General features: G+C 35.4%; 1 protein-coding gene across 17 annotated transcripts in view; it reads left to right on the top strand.

Annotated features, from left to right (window-relative positions):
* Window positions 1-21862, top strand: part of NAALADL2 (N-acetylated alpha-linked acidic dipeptidase like 2) — a 441985-nt gene that overhangs the window by 298862 nt on the left and 121261 nt on the right. For all 17 annotated transcript variants that reach the window (XR_014588273.1, XR_014588274.1, XM_083849054.1 and 14 more), the window contains one exon: window positions 19975-20118. Coding sequence is in view for 15 of the 17 variants with exons in the window: in XM_083849054.1 (XP_083705180.1) it covers window positions 19975-20118 (144 nt within the window). In the remaining 2 variants the exon portion in view is untranslated. The remainder of the gene's footprint in view (window positions 1-19974; window positions 20119-21862) is intronic.

Here is a 21862-nt window from a genome sequence, read left to right as displayed (position 1 = left end):
TGATCGTTATGCCTTGGTTTTCTTACTCGACCCCTTTGTAGTACGTTTCTTTTCCACTGTGTTCTTGTGATGATTGTTGTGTCCTGAATTTAATAGTGAAGCTAAAGCACTCTCCAAATAAACTTTTAATTTAGTATACCAGTAAAACATAGGGAAGGACAGTTCAGAAGGGTGAAAACCTGATCTGATTTCCACCCTGCAGGAGGGAAACTTTGTTTTGTTAAGTCCTTCAAGGGAACACTCCTTGTTAAAAATAATCTCATCCCCAGAAAGCCATTTAGAAATGTTTTATGAGGTCCTCTGGGATGAAAGTATTTCATTCCTGCTGCAGCCTGAATTGTTTGAAGAGTAAAATTATGGTCGGTGGTCTAGGGCTAAGCAAATCCCTATATATTTTCTGAGTTCCTGGTGGTGTCCAGAACAAATTCTTCCTCAGTCCTCTCACTGAGGTAACTGTAGCCTCGAGGATCACTCAGGTGGATGACAGAAATGCCCAATCTCCTATTTAGGTTGGTGTCAGTAGATTTACAAGGTGACATCTTTTGCATTCACTGCCCATTAGGCTGAGCAAACATGTTAACATTTTAAATGTACAACTGATGAAATGTTTTTGAATTGTTCTGTCCATTGACGAGATGAACAGAGCATGTTCCTGAAGTTAAATCAGTTAGATGGACAAAAAGCACATATTGAAGCTAGGTATAATCTGTACCAGTCAAAAATGGAATCGATAGTGATGTTTGACAACTGGCTGACGAGAGAGCAGAACAAGTCTTAGAGGCACAATCAAAATGTTGTCTGCAGATTTCTGTGGTGGTTGAACTGAGCTTCAGAGGCTCTTCAGGCTTTCTATAAACTCTTCAAAACTCACCTTTCTAAGAGGAAGACAAACTGCTGTAACGTGACAGTTTTCTTCTGGCCTAGCTCTCTCCCTCATGGTCAGAACAATTCCTACAAAAATGTTTTTATTCCTTTTGTAGTCTATATCATGTTTTCCTCTGCCAAGCCATTAATAAATAATGTCAATAAAAGAGTCCCTAAGTCATCTCTATCTTGTCCATAGTTAATCATCCAAGATAAAAGCAAATAGTAAAAGCTATGTTTTACTAGCATGGCACATAGTTTTATCTCAAGTATATATTTTTAACAGTCCTGAGATGACTAATCCATAAATTTGTTACCGAAGACAGTTCTTATAATCAGTTCTACTGTACTTCAGTGCATTTTTTGAAATTAATTCTGTAAAACTCTTTGTATGTGAAATGTAAACACTTTTACAGTTTAACAGTTGTAGTTTTCAGCAGATTTCTTAGTTGTGTTTGAGATGGTTTTCAAAAAGACTGTATTCCTTTCACTTCTGTATTTCAAGCAGGAGTGTGCATAATAATAATAAAAACAATATTTGGGATCTGCAAGAGTTTCTTAAAGCAAGGCTGAAATATTTGCAGATACTCACTGAAATTTCTAATACAAAATATTACTGATAAAGCAGTTCATATTTGATCTTGTAGGCTTTCGACCCCATCATAATACCTTTGATAATCTAAAAGTGTTACATTTTTGCTTCCAGGGAAACAATTGTATTATAACAAGGGAGATCTTTTTTGATTAAGTATCTGAAATCATGTACCTTCGGCCATTGAATGAAATCTTTCTATGCTTTCTGCTCTGCTTTTGTGTTTAAAGTTTGTGGGAGTTTTCAGTTGACTTTAGGGTCAGAGTTTGGTCAGAATTTTTCCACCTCTAAACTTACTGCTAGGTCAAGTGAATAGAGATGAAAAATGTCACATTTGTGTAGCTAGTGTAACAGCATTTCAGAAAACGATTTGAAGTTGGGTGTTTGAGAATTAATTCAATTTGCCAATGCATGTCCACACATCCTTTTCTGCTGTCATTACCTCTGCTTATATTTTTTTTCTCTACTATCATACAGAACCTGTCCTCTCTTTGGATTAAGTACTGTTTATCTTCATACTACCTGGTAAGACTTAGTTTAATTGCACTGAAAGACAGAGGGAACTCATTCTTCCTCCTTTGGTTAAGTTGTCGATAAACGCTGTTTGCACTGTTGCAATACATCTGTTTTTAACCTAATATTCAACCAACGTTTTGTATATAGTTGACTTACTTTTTACACACACATTTTCACTGCTAGTAGTGTAAAATATTTCAGTCTGTATGCATCCATCCGTCACTCCTTCATGGAGCCTCTAGCGTTACACCAAGTATGGATAGCAATCTTTAAGACCCAGGTAAACATCTTTGCTCATGTTAACAGCAGAACTACTGTCCAAATGAGTCTCTGTCAGAGTAGACACTATGTTAGCTGAACTGTGCTCTTCCTTATACAGCTTGCTTTTGTGTATTTAAAGCTTTTCCAGGAAGCATTTTTGAAGACATTGGCAAAGGCAGGCTCATTTTAGCCTGTCATTACAAACTGATATTTTGCTGTTTATTGTTCATTACTAGTTATTTATTGTAGGCTAAGTCCTTCAGTTACTTGAAAAGGAATCTTGTACTGCTGTCAACAGGAGTATTCTCTGTAGAACAAGTTTTTCACTGCTACACCTGCTACTTTAATCTATATTTACTTAATGAACAGCAGTGCTGCTTTGAAGAGAAAGCTAATGCCGTTCTAGAGCTAATGCCATTACCAATACATATATTTTGCATAGAAATATACTTTTATATAATTTAATGATTTCCTAATGCAGGAGCAATAAAATTTTTGTTAATCTCCATGTAACTTGTGTTTTTTACTTCTGATTTCTTTATTGCATGCAGGAAATTGTCAGTTGTTCTTTAGTAAATTGCATGCTTTTATTCTGAAACGATGAACTAAGGTAGTGGAGCAAAGGGAATCACCTCTGCCTTATAAGCATGCAATGTGGAATACCATTTATATGATAGCTGGTAGTGGTGTTATGCTGGTGCAAGGTAATCTTGAATCCCTTGCTTTAGGAAGGAGCAGCTCTAGAGATTAGCATTGTTGAGTCATCTTGGAATATATGTGAACGCCTGATCTTGCTTTGTTTCCATTTAGTTATTGTCCCTGTTTGTTATCTGTAAACCATTCACTGAAGTAACTGTTTATGAAAAAACTGTTTATGAAAAATGAAATATAGCTCTTGGTCACAAAAAGAGCTGTGTACTTATTAGTATGTAATAGTATTGGTATCTGAGAAACATTATGTCTGTTAGGAACAAAAATGGTTTCAATATCAGCAGTATCTTGGTGTTTTCTATTAATTAATAATTAAGTACATTAATTTAAAAGTACATAGTGGATGCTTCAACAAGTCTTCTGACTGTTTGAACTTTATAATTCCTTGTTCTCTGAAGATCCTTAAGAAATACTGAATATGCAGTGGTGTACCTAACTAAATCCTATTTTATCCAAGTCCTGTATGTTTCAGTAGGATTATGTTGGAAACAACAGAAAGAACACACAAAAAAAAAATGTTGCACTTTATTTTAATAATGAAAGCAAATAATGTAGGAGACAATACTTAAGTATAGCAGTTTAACACTTGATTGCTTGAAATCTTTCCTTTAAAAAGATATATATATATTTGATGTAGATAATACCACTCTGCCACTATGCACAATATTGCAAAATAATTAACAAATCCAGTTATATTCAGTTAACCTGCTATTTGAAAACAACCTGTGATTATGTTGAGCTTTACAAGTACCAAAAGTACTTATTGTTGTGTTTTAGTTCTATGGAGATGATAATTTTGAAAGTATAATGAAGTTCATGTCTGAATGTCAACCTGCGAGTAATTATGTACACAATAAGCATAACAAGTAGATATTTAACTCAGGGTTTTGAAATACGATTAACAATTTACCATCATTTACAGAAAATCATTTTTAAGTCCTTATTTCACTGAAGGTTAAAATTTCTTTGAAAATAAACATTGCTCAGAACATTTTAGTCTGAACACCAGACTTTTTCAGAATCTTGACCTCAGAAGGTTAATATGAATATTTGTTCAGTCAGTAATAAGCTGGTGTAAACTGACTGCAGTAAAAACATGATAGCTTGTAATGGTAAATTATCTGGTCTTTTGACTGTGAATATACATTTGGATTATACAGTTCTTGTAACACAACATTATACAGTATTACTTGGAAAGGAAAGATTGAAGGGAGGCCCTGGAACAGGCTGCCCAGAGAAGCTGTGGATGCCCCATCCCTGGAGCTGTTGAAGGACAGGCTGGATGGGGCCTTGGCCAACCTGAGCTAGTGGGTGGCATCCCTAACTATGGCAGGGGGAGTTAGATGGTCCCTTCTAACCCCAGCTTACCAGGTATGATTGATTTCGTTATCTGGTTGTCCTAAGAATAGTTACATACACCTTCCAGAAGTTACTTTATAACTGAGTGCAGATGGGCTACGTATTAATTCTTAGCATTAGACTTTAATTAGATTTTAAAATGCAGAGTTGTGTTGAAGACAGAGCTCCCTTATTGCTCAAAAAGTTGCCAGTCTTTTGGGATCCTTATTGGTAACTGTCAGACATTTTATTCTAATCACAAAACGTTAGAGTTTGACTAAACCTGTGATTTTTAGGCTGAATTATCAATAATTATTAAGTTGAAGTAATTAATCGTTTTATCAGTCTATGATTTGACAAGAATGTCTCTCAGAATGTCTCATCTTGTTTGACATCAGATACTTTTCCCAGAAGAAATGTCTGTACTTTTTTCAGAGCCAGCTCTTTGGCATAATATTGTGCGATATGCTTGTTTAAAAACAAAAACTAACAAAAACCTACCTGCATGTGTAAAGAATTGCCAGAGCAGTTAGAAGAAGACTATCATCATAAATAATCAGTACTGTAGTTGTCCTTTAATTTTTTCTTTCCTATTCAAGATACATATACACTGTTTAACAGAAATATTTCCGTAAAGTTTTAAGGCACAACAATCCAATTGTGATTGCAAGACTGACTTTCTGCATACTCCAAGCCAAATAATTGTGCTGTCAAGCTGATAATATATTTTCAAAATGCATTTGGTCTTAAGTGTTACTTCTGCAGAGTCTCTGAATGAGTTCTCTTAGTATTTTGTATTTGAAACAAATACCTTCCAGTAGTTACTTGCAGGTGTGTTCCATATAGAATGGCTGCATCTGCCAACCTCAATCAAACCTCTGGAATAGCTTTCACTAAATGTCTTCCTAAATTGTATATAGACAGGAAGCACTACAGATGAAAGTGTCCTTGGTATAGAACTTCGCAGAATGACGTTAAAGCTAATGAGGGGGTTAGATTTATAAAAGTTGCTCAGAAGAGGCACTCAGAGTTTCAGAAATTCATCTGAATTATTGCAGTCTCCTGATTAGTCAATGGACTATTCACTTTTCTTTACTGAAGAACTTTCCAAACCTAGGCTGCCAGCTCTAATTCAGTTGTAGCTGACCATTGTTGAAAATGTGAAGTTATGTGGCCATAATAAAATGAGTTTACCCTGAGAGAAAACAAAAGGATTTATGTCAGCTTGTGCAAAAGATGCCATGTGTGTATCGCAGTGTGTTTGTTTGAGAGATGGGCTAAGGAGGATTCAGTACAGAATTTGTCCTTTCCATGCAGGATTTCTTACACATCAGTCATGTCTTTAAGGAGCTGCTCTAAGAATAGAGTTGAATAGGTGTGTGTAGTGTCATTTCCTCCTGTGGTCTAATAAAGTTGGTTTGGAAATATTTCATGAAAAACATACTTCTGAGTGCACAGGCACCTAATGTAGATTCTGACCCTATATGGCTAAGCAATACTTCTTTAAAAGAAACATTTTTCCAAAACCGGTAGGAAACTGTAAAGATGATTTTAAGAAGCTTGTGATCTAAATTGAGTGATTTTACAAAATCAGCCCTGGACATGATGTGTATATTCTCAAGAAATTACATGTTTAGTTACAGCTTTGAAAAATGCAATTACATGCAAAATACAGAGAGCACAACAATACGAAGGACTTCATGTTAGGTGAAAGATAGTTAAAAAGAGTAGTAATTGAGCTCCTGTGTGCGTGTGTCTGCAGAGCTTTGTATTGTGCTGACTAAGAACAGAACAGGAACAGAAGAAAATTAGCTCCTTTTAAAATGAAGTTGCCGGAGTATAGGGAACCCATAGCAGCAAACATACTTCCAACTAACATAGCAAGAGAAAAAAAAAAAAGTTTTCATTGGATTTTAAATGGATTTGTCTCTGGCTGCTTTTATTTCTTTGGACTTAAGCTGGTGATTAACAGACAGACTTTGAAATATCAGCTTACCTACAGCCTGACAAAATTATTGAACAGATTTTAAAGGAAATAGAATTAACCCAATGAATCTAAGGGCTTATTTTTATTAATCTAAGTGTCTTATCCTGTTCAATAAGTTCTGATGAGAAAATTATCATTTAAACAATCAGGTTTGCATACATAACTCTAAATCTAATCTTGTGATTAAGTTATATAGGTTCATAGATATTTGAAATATCACCAATACAGGTCCTATTCAGTCTAATTAGAAGTACAAGATAATTCTGTAAGGAAATTAAATATTAGCCTGTAGCAAATTCATATTAATATGTTAAAGAATTCGGGTGATTGATTGTTTCAGTTTTCCTTTTTCTGGGTTTATTCTCGGCCCTTTAACACTTCTCAAGAGGCAGAGACACTTTTTCAACTGCCACCCATAAGTAAGATTGGATTTTTATGACAACTGAATCAAATAAGGGGGCAAATTTTTTAATGAACTTTTTTTCTTTCATTTCTGTTTCCTCTAAAATCAACTAGAACACAGTCTTTTTATATACACATCTACGTAATTAAAATGCATTTACCACCTCCTCAGCAGCTAGCTTTGTGACAATTTACTCAACATTGATGGGTGAGTAAATCTCTGCAGCTATCGAGAAAGTAATGGAACATCTTTCAAATGCCATGTCTGTCTTAGTCCTGGACTATGTCTTCAGTTGATTTTTAGAGGTAAACAAGCCATAGAATTGTTTCACCAGATGCAGCCGAAACTGAATAAAACTTAATTTTAGTTAAAATATAGTTGTAAAAAGGTAATTGTCCTTTTTCATCTAGTGAATTTTTGCTTGTTTCACAGTATTTAATGTCTTTTCCATGTAACAATTATATTGATGTTCGTGCAAAAGCCATATATGAAGTAAAGGCTCAGTAAAAACCTCAGAGCTATCTACAGACTAACGTGGTGTTTTTGCCCTCTGTTCTGTTATTACTTAAATATTAGACTTGTTTACTGCAGTTGAACCCAAGGCAGTAAGATGAAATTATGAATTGGTAATCTGAAATCGCGAAGAAACACTTGAATTTTGGCCTTATAATGAACAGCGATGAAGAACTAAACGGTTCAGTCAGTTCTGACTCAATGACTTAAGTGCTCTCACACAGCATATTTTTGAGAATGAAATGTTAGCAGTGAGTGTATGGAAAAATAATATTTGATCTCTGAGTGGCTATAAATATTTTTTTCTGAGCAGAAAACATATTTGAGGAAAAATTGCAACTTTCTTACAAGACTATTGGCGTAAAATAGTTTATTATACAACTGCAAATTCTAGCTTGAGCAAGTGTATGAAATACAGTACCTGTAACAATAAAGAACAATGTTATGTATTTTAGGGGTAGTCATGTAATACGTCAAGTGTCAATTTCATGGAATTTTCAATTACAGCATCTGTTTATTTCTACCAGTATTGAGAAACATGAAATAACATGGCAGTAACAATTGTGATACATTCCTTTTGTGCAAATTACTTCTTTGACCCATGGTGTTGTAATAACCAATGCGTTTTTCTATTTGTATTCCTTGGTTTCTTGCATTTTACTGTATTTGTATATGTGTTTGTCCTTTTGCTGATGAATATGAAGGAGTCAAGGGCATCTATTATCTACTGTAAAGTTGTAGTAATAGCTTCCTGACTTCATTCAACTGTAACTTCAGGCAAAAATCTGTGAAACTGAATTGTGACAATAAAGTAATAGAATCAGAATAGAGGCAACATTAGGATTATATTTTCAGACATGTTTTGAAATAAGTGCTGAATTAGATTTAAACCAATGGTTGAGTGATGTGGGTAATACTGTTTTTTCCCATTGAAGAAATCCTGTGCAAGGCTAAAGGCACAAATATAGCACTCATGAAGAGTCAAGGAAAAGTATTTACCCCATATGAGGATTTTCTTTTTTTGACTCGGTACTGTTCTCAGCTTCTTTGAGGCATGGTAAGGTTTCTTCTACTGAGTAGAGACTACTGCATTTAACAGGGGTGGATTTGGACAGATAGGAGAAATGAATAGGTTTTAAGATTTCGGTTTTTGTATATGGATAGGAAGAATTTTATCCTAAATGTACCAAATCTTTGGAGTTGTGTCGCTAATTTGTATGGTTTTGGGCACACACATTCTGGGAGCATTGTACGATCTATCAATGTAATGAAATCGCAGAATTAAAATATGTTGTCCTGGAATGCAATGTTTCTCAAGTATGTGCCCATTATTGGCTTTGTTTAATGATGCCCATATATATTTGTATCTTACAGAAAAATCCACAGAGGGGAGGGAATGCAAAGCTACCTTGACTGCACACTTTCTCTTGCAATATCTTTTTGTGTTTTTATGTGGATTCTATATTAAGGGCCTGCATGCATTGTCCGACAGATTATGGCTCAAAAGATTTTAAAGTTAACACTGACCCAAACTGGTGTATGCTCCAGACACTTCAGGTCTGGAATTGTGTTAGTCTGACCGTGCATCAGAGCTTGTTAGCTCTGTTTCTAGGTAAGATTTATTTGGCCAGACTGTGCTCTGTGCGGAGACATGGCTATGCTGCTTCTAGTTCCGGAGATGTCACTGCCAATGGTAGCTGGGGGGTTTCTTGTGACAAATGCTTACAGTAAGCTATTGAAAGGGAGAGCAGCATTAATGAGTTTTCAAGATACCACCATTGCAAATACCTGTAATATTGGTGAAAAACTGAAGTAAGGAATGTTATGCTTGATACTGACCTGTAGCATAAACAGTTTCTCTTACAGGTACAGTTTTTGCAGACAGTTTGATTAAGGTTTCCTCATAGACCTGCATGGTTTTAAGGAAAAAGGCAGTTTGCTCCATTACAGTTTCAGCTTGTGAAAACAATTTACTTGCTGCAAATAAGTAAAGTTTACTTTGCTAGTACTTAAAGTAAAGACTGGGGAATCTGGAGCATCTTCTATTAGCTATTACTGTGTTTTCTTCTAGTATGACTCTTTTTATAACAAAAATAGAGGAGAGTTGCTTTGTCTTCATTGGTTTAGTTAAGGTGCAACTGCTATGAAGAGTAAGATATGCATAGGTGTCTGTCAGTCTCATATATTCCATATGTTTATGGGTATCATTTAAAATTCAGTAAACTCCAGATTAATAGTCAAAATGGACTGATAGTCAAATTTGTATTGATGTCTCCTCCTCCACTGCTCTTTTTGGCATCTTCTAACCTCTGTTCTTTGCTGTAAAAAGAGAAAGGAAAAAAAGAAAATAGTTTTCTGTATTTGCCTATGACCTAAGCTAGTTCTGTGTGTTAAACACTGAACGCTACAAAAGGAACAAAGGACAGTTTAGGACTGCAGTATCCTTCTAATCTTGCACTAAGAAATGAGCTAGGAGGAACCTGTGCTTTGAGAGAGCCATTCCTTTTACAAGGAGAAAAGACCGAAAACACATAAAGATAACATGTATGAGTAGAGTATAAACAGTGCTTTAAGCCTGGCTTAGAGAAATTCTCTTTTTATATTTTGGTTCTCAAATATATACTTTCAACAAAATATCCACATGTATATGCAGAAAATATTAACACACATTGAAAGCTAAATTAAAAAGAGCTTTGAAATAATTTGAGGAAGAGAAAATAGAGGATTCATTCTTGTATTTATATCAATTGAGGTTGGTAACCTTTGGGTTCACCAACGTAAGAGTTCCCTTTTATATGAAAGCAGCTCAGATATTTTAAATTATCCAATAAAGAATTGAAAAGATTTTTTTTCAGATTGTTCATTTCTTAAGAACCTGAGATCACAAAATTCCACTAAAAGGTTACTGCCAATGAATACATTAGTTTATACATGACTAAGTTTTCTACTAAGTGAAATGGAGGTTAAAAACTACCAAAAAATACTTAAAAAAAAAAAAAAAAAAAAGTGCAATGACTGTGATAACTCTGTACAAAAAAAAAAGTTTATTTAAAAACAAAGTTTTTTTTTTTTTTCTAAAGGGTAAGTGTACAATGCAGATACTAGGCAGCTGTGGAAAAATAAGCTGTAGCTGGAAGTAGCATGGCAAATGAGATTTGGGTACATATTGTTTTTATACCTGGGAAGGTTTCTTTGTATTGGGTAGGAAATATATTTTATGCAGAAATATAATAGTAATCAGTACGGAGGTGCTGTAATTCAGAGAGGGCAAATGTCAAATGATCTTTGGTCTCTGCCTTTTGATATAAATTTCAAAATATCGTTTAGATGATCAAAAGGGATACTTTCCATTTAAATTGGATTTAAGTAATAATTCAGGTTGGTTACAATATTCTTATTTTCTACGTACTTTTAAAAGCTATTTTTGACAGTAAATATTCTTCATTATATATGTGTAATTGCTGTTTTTAATTATTAAATATTTACTTTGAAAAATAAGACCAACTGGCATTCTTCAAAACTATGTGTAGGAATTTCTATTTATCATTGTCTTACAATTTAAAACAAGAATTAAATATTATACTCTGAAATGGAAGCTGCTATCCATCTTACCAAACTACCCATCTTACCAAAACTTTTTTTTCAAGAATAGCCTCATTTTGTGAGTTGTGTGTGTGTTTTTTTTTTTCTTTTGTTATAATCTTATTTCCTTTTGATCTTGCTAACTCAAATTGTCTTTGAATTACAGGGGTTTTAGCCTAAACATTAACTAGCTTCTCACCTCTGGTATTTCAACAAATTAAATCATTTTGCATGCCTATCTTGGTTACACAAGCTTGATTGTATAAGTTACCTTAGTAAGGCAAGAGGTGGTTCAGGAATTAGGCAAGGCCAAGGACTCCTTCATCAAAAGTTTTCAATTAATACTCACATATAATGTGATCTTGTGCACACAGTAAAATCCAGTTCTCATGGGTATGTGTAACAGGCTTCTGAAGCTGAATTCAGCAGTTACAGTAGTCAGCATGAACATATTCAGCGTTTCAAATACTTAAGCAACTTATTAAGTAAATTAAATACCAGTATTTGCATCTCTTAGGAGCACTGTAAATAGATTATAGCTTCTTTGTTCTGTAATCCAAGAAACAAACCAAGACACGCAACAAGCATTTCCATAGATTCAGAATTGGGGGATTTTCTGAGCATAGCTCTTTCTTTCACTCTGTAGTAGAAACTGGATTAATGACAGGTCTTGAGAACACCTTTATCTTCATTCTGGAAAACTGTCATTTGTGCCTGACTTGCCAGGATTTTTACCTTCAGTAACTGTAATCAACTTATTACTGGTACATGAGCAAATGTATCCATTGTAGCTAATCTTGCAAGTGAAAGATTAATGAATTTAAAATGAATTCAGAACTTGGAACGCTTCCATTCCAATCTGTCTTTTTAAAATTGTTGATTCCTATTCTCTGTATTTAAGGATAGTTCTCTTTAAATTTGGTGCAAGCCCTTTAGAATTAGATATATCCGGATAGTGGTTTGGTTTTTTTTGTTTGTTTGGAAAACTTTTATTAATTGGTGGGGAGGGTCTAGTGCTGGAAGAGGTTGCCCAGAGAGGTTTGGAGTTCCTGTGCTTGGAGTTGTTTGAAAGCTGACTGGGCAGTGTCCTGGGCAGCCTGCTCTGGGTGGCTCTGCTTGGCCTCGCGATCTCCCCAGCTCCCACCCAGCCTCAGCCGTTCTGTGTTTCTGCCATGGTCCAGACTCCTTTCTTTGTTCAGGGACCACTAAGATCCTTCATATAAGATCTGTACAACGCCCTCTGTTTATGTTTGTCTTTTCTGGTAATTTTATGTGAGACTATTATCTTTTCCAGAGGGGATTATTTTCATAAGTTTTGCAGATGATGGCATATTTGCAGTTCAGAGTGCCAGTATGGAAACTCGCTAATTTCTCTGAGGAGAAGCCTAACAGATGGCAGTCAAAAGAGAAAGTAAGGGGATTTGTCTTACTATTTTTCTCACAACTGAAATGCTAACTAAGTATCTAGAGTTACGAATGAAGAACTTCAGAACTATTTTGCTGATAAGAAAACAAATGTGGTCAGGTGGGGCCACGGAGCCATGCGGGATGTGAAGAGAAAGCAATGTAGGCCATCCCGATCTGACACTCATTAGCACAGTGTGGAGACAGAGGAGAAAAAACGTTAACCCAGCTGTGTACCTTAATGCCAGAATGCAGCTTGAATGGTTACTTTCAGTCAGAATAGCCATACAGAATAAATGTAAATAGCTCACACACCACTCCAGAAATGTTCCAAAATATCAGCTAAAAACTAATCACTACAGAGGTATTAGTCAACAAAACGTATGTAAACTCCCATTTTATTACCTATTGACAGAGACATTGATTTGCTAAAACCCTTGCAGGAAGGAAACAGAATACACGCAGAAGGCTGATTCAATGTGTGTCCTGTGATTCAGTATTTAAAATAGTCCTTGCTCTGACAAAGACGTTCTTGTTGCTTTTGAATCTGATGACATATTTCTGTGCATGGAAGCATCTGTCTGTTAGGATCTGACCTGTGATTAACATCTCATTTCTGATCACTCAGCTACTGTGTGGTTTTGATAGATTTACCAGTTCTCTTATAAACCTGACCCTAACACAGCAACAAAAGCTTTTTTTCTATCTGAGGATTGGGTTATCAGGATCTATTTTATTAAATTTAAGGTGGTGCTGTGCTCCTTCACAAATCAAACTAGAAGTTAAAGGGGAAAAAAATGGAGAAAGTTAGAAACCATGTGGGTGTTTTTTTTTTGTTTGTTTGTTTTGTTTTGTCTAGTTGATATTTGTAAAGCTGTAAATAGCTTTTTTTGAGTTGATGTACAACTTTAAGCATAATTCTGTGTCAAAGAACATCATTTTTGTGTTTCAGAGGATGAGCGTATCCTGTGTTATTATGGTTTGACAATACAAGGCTTTGGGAGACTTACCTTTTGGAGGAATTCCTGTCACCTCCTAGTCCTGGCTTACCTCTTTCTCAGCTGATTTATCTGTTGAGAGCACTGCTGTGATACAGGTTAGGGAACTGATCTAGCTTTAAAAAGCTTCAACAAAATTTGTTGATCTGGTTCTCGATATGGCCACTGAAACAATTGTGTTGGCACAATTAATGGCACTACCTTGTAAAGAGAAGAATGATTAACAAGCTGTGGGAAAAGGGGGAGACTTCAGAACCCCTTGATGACCCCATATGTCATTCACGACAAAGTCAAAATGTGACTTTTCATAGCTTCAAACAAATATGGAAGAATAAATCAGAGATATATATTATTATAAGAGAAGCATAGCATACTTCAGGTAGCATACACAGTTTTATTTCATGTTGTTGACCAAATATATATAGACAAAAGGTGATTCTGAATCATTGCAGTGTTAGCTACGTGCTATAAACGAAGTAGCTGGTATCCTATACCTGTCACTTTCAGTGCTTTCTTAGTGATTTCCTCTTTCCATTCCATTCCTTGCAGAACGTTACAGGGCTTTTATTATTTTTAATAATAATAAATCTTATTATTGTGGGTAAATAAGGCTCCATGCTTGTTTTTAGCCAGAACAGTCATTTTAAGGATAGTATATGTAACCTGCTGTATATTTTAGCTGATGCAAACATCACCTTAACAAGGGAGTTATTTCACTACTTGTAGTCCTGATCATCACTGAAGGGAAGGAAACCTGCATCAGTCTCTCATTTCCATGTTTGTTTCTTCTATAGTGGCCATCACCAGTGTAGAAGAACAAGGTTTATTTCACGAAAGAGCAAGCTATTGGGCCAGTACATTAACTCTTGAGAGAGACAGAAGTTGTTCACATCTTGAAGTGGTTAACAGGAAATATGATTCATATAGGAAGTGCTTTGTACCTTATCTGGTAGTGTGACTTCATGGTCCCACTACCGAGCCAATGCGCACACTTAGTGGCTACCTGGATCCCTTTTGCAGGAGGGAGAGGAAGCTTTGGATTCTGCTGGGCAAACGTGAAGTACACTGACTGATACCAGTTACTCCCTGTTCTCATCCTTGCATTTCTGTCAGTCTTTCGAAAAGCCCGAGAGGGCTTGTTACTTGCTGATTACTCTAACTAGCTGTAAACTAGAGAAAATCTGCTTGCTCACTCAGAAGACCAGAGCTGCTGCATTATCATCACTGCTGGTTTTCTCGCTATGGACTGCTGCCAGACAGGAAAAGGAGGTCAGTATCAAAAACTGTGTAAGGTCTGGCTAGAATATGCCAATGCAGTTAGAAAAGGCAGTTCTAAAAGGTATTATAACATTTGTTTTAAAAGAAACACTATTTACTTACCTTGCAAGTAAACAGCATTATGGAAGGGTACTGCTTGTCAAGAGCAGTGTCTCTATAAGGTATAATATAAGCTATGAAATTCGTAATGGATTTCATGCCACTTACATAGTACCTTACCCATTGGATATTTTGATTTTTTCAAAATTCTTGATTTCAAAAGTACTTAAGGGAACGATCCAGCCTTGCAGTAGCAGAATGAGTGATCCAACATTTGCTGTGTCCATCCCAAAAGAGCAGCCCAGATTCACCTGTAGGAGAGCCACAGCCGAGGGCATAAACCTGAGCTAGGATTGTACCTGATCTGTTCCATACCGGCAGATGGGATGCACCCAAGTATCTCTCAGTCACAGACCAAAGTGTATTTTTTTCAATGAAACTGGTAACAAATTCCATAACTTGTTTGGGGACTTGGATTCAAAATGTTTTGTATTTCTGTTTTAAAAACTTCCACTGTTGATTTGTGTTCTCTCGTTCACACACATGCACATATAAGCTTCTTTACAGATTCTAGTTCAAGAACACAGTATAGTTAATAGCCTGGGAAATATTTTCTGGGAACAAATAGGTACATTTCAAACATGGTCTTGCAGATACGCAATAGTTTTATCTTAAGAGAATGATTTAAAAAAAAAAAAGTTGAAGTATATGTCTGACACTAATATTTAGGATTATGCAGTAATTCTCCCCTTTTGTTTTCTGTCGTTACTAGGATATAAGAATACGTTTTAGCTGCTTTTAATATGTGGAAGAATTGTGCTTCCCTTTTCAAGACTTAGTGGTGAAACCACTGCAGGATGTGTGAAAGGAAAAAATTTACTTCCATGTCAATGGGTTTAAAAGAAATGTTATATAATTTTGTTATATTTTGGCCACTTACTTGTCATTTTAATTATTGGCCACTATAACAAGCTAAGTGGAAATGGGTATTCAAAGTGATGAGAGCGTTGTGAAAAAAATGTTTTTTGTTTGTTTTTTGGTATTCTTGCCATATTTATTAAATATTTTTAGAAGGGAATGGGGAGTAATAAGATGGTTTTGCGTCAATGTGTCAAAGCAGTTTTGCTTTTACAAAATAAATGTGTTGCTTTTTGATTCCATTTATCTTAACAAGAAACAAGACTGACAGTATATTTAAAGTACGTTAAGTAGGCATTAAGACAAAGTGATTTTTAAAGAGACAGGGGAGTAGCTTTTTCTTCTTATATATTGATTACGCACATTTCCTTGAGAGGAAGGGAAAAAGATAGTAGTAGATTCTAAAGGTATGTTTTCTTCTCATGTCAGCTGTAAAATTTGTAGTTTTATTTTTAAAGACAACAAAAATCTGGTCAAGGAGACAGTCTTGGGTGATATATAGCATCCACTGCATTGATTAAATGTTATGTAAACAGAATGCAGTGAAGATGGTTTGTAAAGTAAAGCAACATCTGTATGTTTTTGGCTGTTTATAAGTATCGATAAATATATTGTCTTGTTGACTGTTGGGAGTTTATCACAGGTTGTGTCATATATTTTTCTTCTAAATTCCTTAACTCTTGACATCATAAGAATGTGAAAGCTTTTCAAGTGTTTTTAAACAAACCTGTTTGTTCATCACCAGTGTGAACAAACATTTGAAAATGTTTTTCAGATGCTTTCTGAGTACTCTCAGTAACTTGTTTTCTTTCTGGGTGATCCTGATTGCACCTACGTTTTGTATTTTCAGTATGTGTGCATATACCTTTTACAGATGCCAACTTTTTTCTCAGCCGTATCTGAAATCTGTACATAGTTCTAAGCATTGCTTGTCCATTTGTGAATCATGGAATCATGCATCATGAAATGCAGGCTGCCACAATGCTGTCGTAATTGGCAGAACAGTTCATCATCTCATACTTCATTGCCTGTAAAGCTACTTTGCAAGTCCTGAGTTGTGGCTGCTGTTAAACTCCCTGGTTACGGAATTTCAAAGTTTTTTTTGTTTGTTTGTTTGTTTACAGAAGAGAAGCAAATGTTTTTCTCTTCGTGCATATTAATACCAATGACTAGTGAAGCAATGTACTTCTAAATTGACATGTTTCACATTGTAGTTCTGGTGGATAATTCACAGAGAACTGAGTAAAGACATAACAGGAAAATACTCGTTACTACTTCTTCTCCATAGACGTCTACTCAAGGTTGCGCTCGTATATTGATAACATTTTCCTTCACCGGTTACTTTTCTCATCCATGCTGATACTTTGAGCTTGTACGTCCCAAGATACCCTCCAAATCTTAAGCTACCCTACCCCCCATTAATAAAAACATTCTTATTTCTTCTTTAGGTGCCATATCGTGATCAGCGCCATTTTTGGTATGCATAAGTCAGAATACCAGTTTCCATGAAACATTACTTTCTTTGCTTTAGAGGAATGGAGGAGGAGCTCTACAGTTGACTTTATGTACAGAAAATGATATATATGACATTTGATATCCAAGCACTGAGCAGATTTGGGTTTTCCCAGATTTTTCTGTACCAAAGTGCTTGGTCATCATTTTTTCTGGATCATCATTCTCGCTATATCAATTTACTGCAAGAAGGGAGAGCCAGAAATGGTTTATTTTTCCTTCTATGTTCTAAGAGTGAATTTAAAAAGGAGAAGGAAAAAAAATAAAAAAGCTTATTACTGCACTCAGTGAGTTTGCAAGCTGTAGCAGATGGGAACATTTTTGTATAAGAGGTTGAACTGGATCTGAATTCTAAAAATATCCTTCAACCCAAACCTGCAATTTGGTATAAGTATGACTATACACATACTAATGCCATTGGAAAATATACAGAAAGTCATGGGGACTTGCCTTACGAGAAAGTGGGACTTTGTGGAGCTGTTCATTGGAAGACCAAGGTGCAAAAATAGCAGCAAAAAAAAATAAAAATAAAAAATGCCATCTTTGCTTGCACTGTCAACGATGTGACAGTGCAAGCCTTTTCTAGCAGTATTAATTGGAAGTGTGATGGGCTGGTTTTTTTTGATAAGGGAGAGTCATATCTCTATTAGTAGTACTGCTCATGGACAGCATTGCAAACAGCTGTCACTGAAGGTGCAGCAAAATAGCTGCTACACAGCAGAATTATGATTAACAATAGTGATGCTGTTTTAGTACCTAGAGCCACTGATCAACTGATGGCATCTCCCTGGAGTAAGCACTCTGCAGTCCCTTCAGTCTGGGCATGTGGTTAGATAAACCACAGATAAACCATACATAGACTGATTTTGCAGGCAAGAATAAAGAGATCATTGTGACTAGCTTCATGAGATTCAGTGGAAGCCTATCAGCTGTTGAATACATCAGCAAAGTTGTGTGAGGGTTTATACATTCAAAGTACAAATGATTCAAATGCGTATGATGTGTCAGTTTTTATGTCTTTGTTTTGGTCGTGGTTCGTACACTATCAAATGTTGACAAAGGGCAGTGCAGCAGATACGCTGGGAATGCATAAATGGCAGATTACCTCTTCCACAGAAATGCATTGAACTGTTCACTCCAGGCAATTGAATGACAGAGCCATCTTATCTGACCAAATGCACTTTAGTCTGTCTTTTATGCTATAATTTATTCTCACAGTGTGCTGTGAAGTCCTGCTTGAAGTTTCTATTCCCAGCATAAAACTGTTTGTCAAATTTCCATTAGGCTTAAGGTGAAAAATTAATGAGCCATTCACTTCAGATATTTCAAAACTAATACTGCTCTATTATTAATGCAGCAGAAAGTCAAAGATGTGGGTATATACAATTATGGTTCAGTGTTCAGTCAGACTTTACTTTTTTGTTCCGTAAATTTTTTGGAGAGATCATTAAAACAGTGTTTCAGGTCATAGAAGGAATTACTGTAATGAATTTTATAAGTAAACTTTTTAGACAGTTTTATTTATTAACTTTTTGTTTTATCAGATCCCAGCAGTTACTTTAATAAGCAGTTAGTGATGAAATACTGTCCATTTTGTCCAAAGTATTTTGTCCAAAGAAAACCCCAACCTGAGTCACTGGAAAAGTAGGAGTGTAGTTCTCACTTTCTGCGTCAGAAACTTTCTAAACATTACCTTTTTTGTGCTCCCAAAATAAATTTAAGAATTGATTAGCATATTTTTCTTCCTGCATTCCAACATGTTCTCCAGAGTCCTCCTTGAATTAATAGCAGTTTTAGGCCTGGCATGGTTGGATTGTTAGATTTGCACAGAGTAAGGAGGTCTGCTGCTTAATCCATTTTACTGCTATAAAACAAAATTTTAATTATAAGCAAAATCTCAATTTTAAATTATTCTCAAAGCATTGGCTGAGCTCACTGATCCTGAAAGCACTATGCTCTCCAAGGAGCCTGGCATCCATCAGAAAAAGGTCAAGTGAGAACCTCACAAAGTTCTTCCAATATGTTGGTTTCCTTGCGAAGTTGAGCTGCAATGTTTTGCGGTTGGTACCAGACAAAGCCCATAACTACTTAAAAAAAGACTGGAAGATTTTGCTCTAACTAATAGCTCTGGAGATCTCAAAATTTTTCAGTATGAACTGTGTTTTACTGGGAAGACTGGTCTTGGATCTTTCACTTTTAAGTCCTGATCGTGATGCAGATAACTTAGCTCATATCTCCTAAAAGCAAAATACTCTTATGACAGCTAATACATGCCTGGCAGAGGAAAAGTAATCCTTACGTTTTTCCTTAAACTGCTTATTAATATTAATTTCAATATTTTTTATTAAATAGTTTAGATCAGACTGTATTCTTTAAAGGGGAGGGTGTATATTCAGATTTTCAGGCTTCTTGGTATATGCAAGGAAGCACATCTCGTCAAGTTTTCATAAGTCATCAACACATGTCCTCTGTGTGTTTCTTTTCAGGGTTCTCACAAAAACTTTTTCTCTGTGATACGACACCCCTTAAACAGCGTATTGCTAAGTAGCACAACTTTAGTAGTATTTAAACATCTGTAATATTCCAAATCTGCAGCAAAACAAACAACTTACATGTAGCAGCATCATTTCATGCAGACAGATACTTGGATTTGATTTCAGGCAGTTTAAACGCCTGCCTTTTCCCTGTAACACTGTATTTGAAACTTGAATTTGAGTTATTGCTGATCAGTAATTCTATTTTTCGTGGATTCCTTTAACCAAACACTGATTTCATTTTTTTGTTGTTAAGTCACAATCTAATATCTGCTTGGACTCTGACAAGCTTCTTTCTGGTGGAACTATTCCCTACACATTTTAACATCTATATGTAATTTTGTTGTACATGTTCTCGAAGGAATTTTTTTCAGTAAGGTAAGAACAAAATAGTGGCTGATTATGTAAATCCAGATGTCTTGAGCTGTATTGTAGATGTTTGGGTTACTTTATTTTGTTTAGGCCTTATGTAGAAATCTTTACTTGTAATTTACTAAATTGCTGTTTTCTTTTTGTCATTTAAGATGGAAGCTACAGACAACATCGACTGAACCTCACAACACTGTTAGTGCAACCAATTTCTGCAGTACTTGCCAAAAAACTCATTTCTGTACCTGAGAACACTGTCCAAAAAGATAGGTGTGTCCCCCTTCAACTGCCAAGTACAGGTAATGATTTTTAAGTAATCTTTTCTCCTAAATATGAAATTGTCTTCAGGTATTCCAAATTTGTTTTCTCTAACAGTATATAGCTAAAAGTTTTAGCTGATTATGAGTATGTTTTGCTTAGCTGCTTTCTAGAAGAGATTATAAAAAATAACAATTCTGCTCCCAAAATCTGACAGATGGAAGTTGTGTTAAGGGGGGGAAAAAATAGCGGGGAATTACTAAAAGAGAGACATTAAAAAAAAAAAAAAAAAAGGTATTTGCTCTTTTATCTTTGACAGCCTTACTCTAGTTAGGTCTAACTTTCAGAAATTATCTCATTTGCTTGCTTTCAGCAAATAAGTCAATATCTGGAGTACAAAAGTCTCTTTCTTAGTGTAAGGCATTAAGTTCTAATTCTTGCTATTGACTAAAGAAATCCCACTGTCTTTAGGTATCTTCACTAGAGAGTTGTTACTAGTGCTGCACTACTTTGTTAGGCCTAGTTGGACTACTTAAACATTAAGGCACCAGGAGCAGTATTGAAGTTATTCTGTCTTTTTTCTGTCTCTGAGGTAATGCGATAATTCTAAACAGTGATGTGTCTTTTTGCGTTCTTTTATTTGTATCTGCCGTAGAATAAACAATGTGTTGTTGTCTGGACCTTCAGGCATCTTTTTGTTCAAATTTCATCAGGAAAACAGTCATCATGATAAGAATGAAATACCTTGAATAGAGCTAGATGTAAAGAAAGAATGCATTCAGCTTATCTCTTAAGAGATAATGCTATTAGCAAAGTCATACAGATTATAGCTTGAATAAACTTATTGCTTTTGTGAGGAAAAAAAAGTGAGAATAGAGTCTTCCGGCAAAGATGATGCACAGTGTTTCAGTGAAGGGAGAAACGCTTTCCAGATAACATTCCAGAAGAGATGCATATATAATTAGTAATTCTGTCTTGGTTTTTGTTTGTAATAGTCTATCTTTCACCATTAAAAAAATGCAGAAAAAAAAGTGCCTTTTATTATAGTGCCTGTTTATTTTAATTGATGTAAAGCAATGGTCTTGGAAGAGAAGAGGCAAATTAAAGTAGCCACTTATCCTGCACTAAGTACAGTGATGATAATGGTAAAAAGCAAATTTTCAGGGTAACCATTGTACTATCATATGTGTTCTGTATCACTTGTTTATTGCTTTTGGAAAGTCACTGTGGAATAGAAATACAATAAAACAAGACATAAAATAGGTTGGTTAATTTTATGACTTGTGTTGACATTTTTAGTTATACATAGCAAATGGAAAGGCAGCAAGACCTCGTGCTTCATGGCTTAAGCTGTTGTGGTTAGGACAAGTATTGCTCTCCAAGTATGGCTGATTAGATATTTTAAAGATAAGCTGATTTTCCCCACAACCAGTAAACAAAGACTATAAGCAGGAAAAGGGCTTTTTTGGAGGAACAAGGGCTTAACCATTCCAAGTAGGATGTATGAAGGTTGCTAATAGTGTAGGAATTTTCAACAGCTGAAATGTGTAATGGAAGGCAAGAATTTGGGCTGGCAAACTCATTTTAGAAAGAGAAAAAGCTCTATTGAGTCTGTTTCTCAAAACAGCTTGTTTGGAGGCTGCTGTATAGAATCACCTAAAGGGCAGCTTTTTCTACTTCTTATGCAGGCTGACAGTCTAGAAAGAACTAATGCATGTCCTTCTTATTCTGGGTGATCACAACAACTTGTTTCTGATTTCATGTAACACTTCTTAACCACAATAA

Source organism: Anser anser (genome assembly GCF_964211835.1).
Source record: "Anser anser genome assembly, chromosome: 9".
Classification (NCBI taxonomy): domain Eukaryota; kingdom Metazoa; phylum Chordata; class Aves; order Anseriformes; family Anatidae; genus Anser; species Anser anser.
The sequence above is the reverse complement of the archived record's forward strand: the minus strand, read 5'-3'. Positions and strand labels throughout refer to the sequence as shown.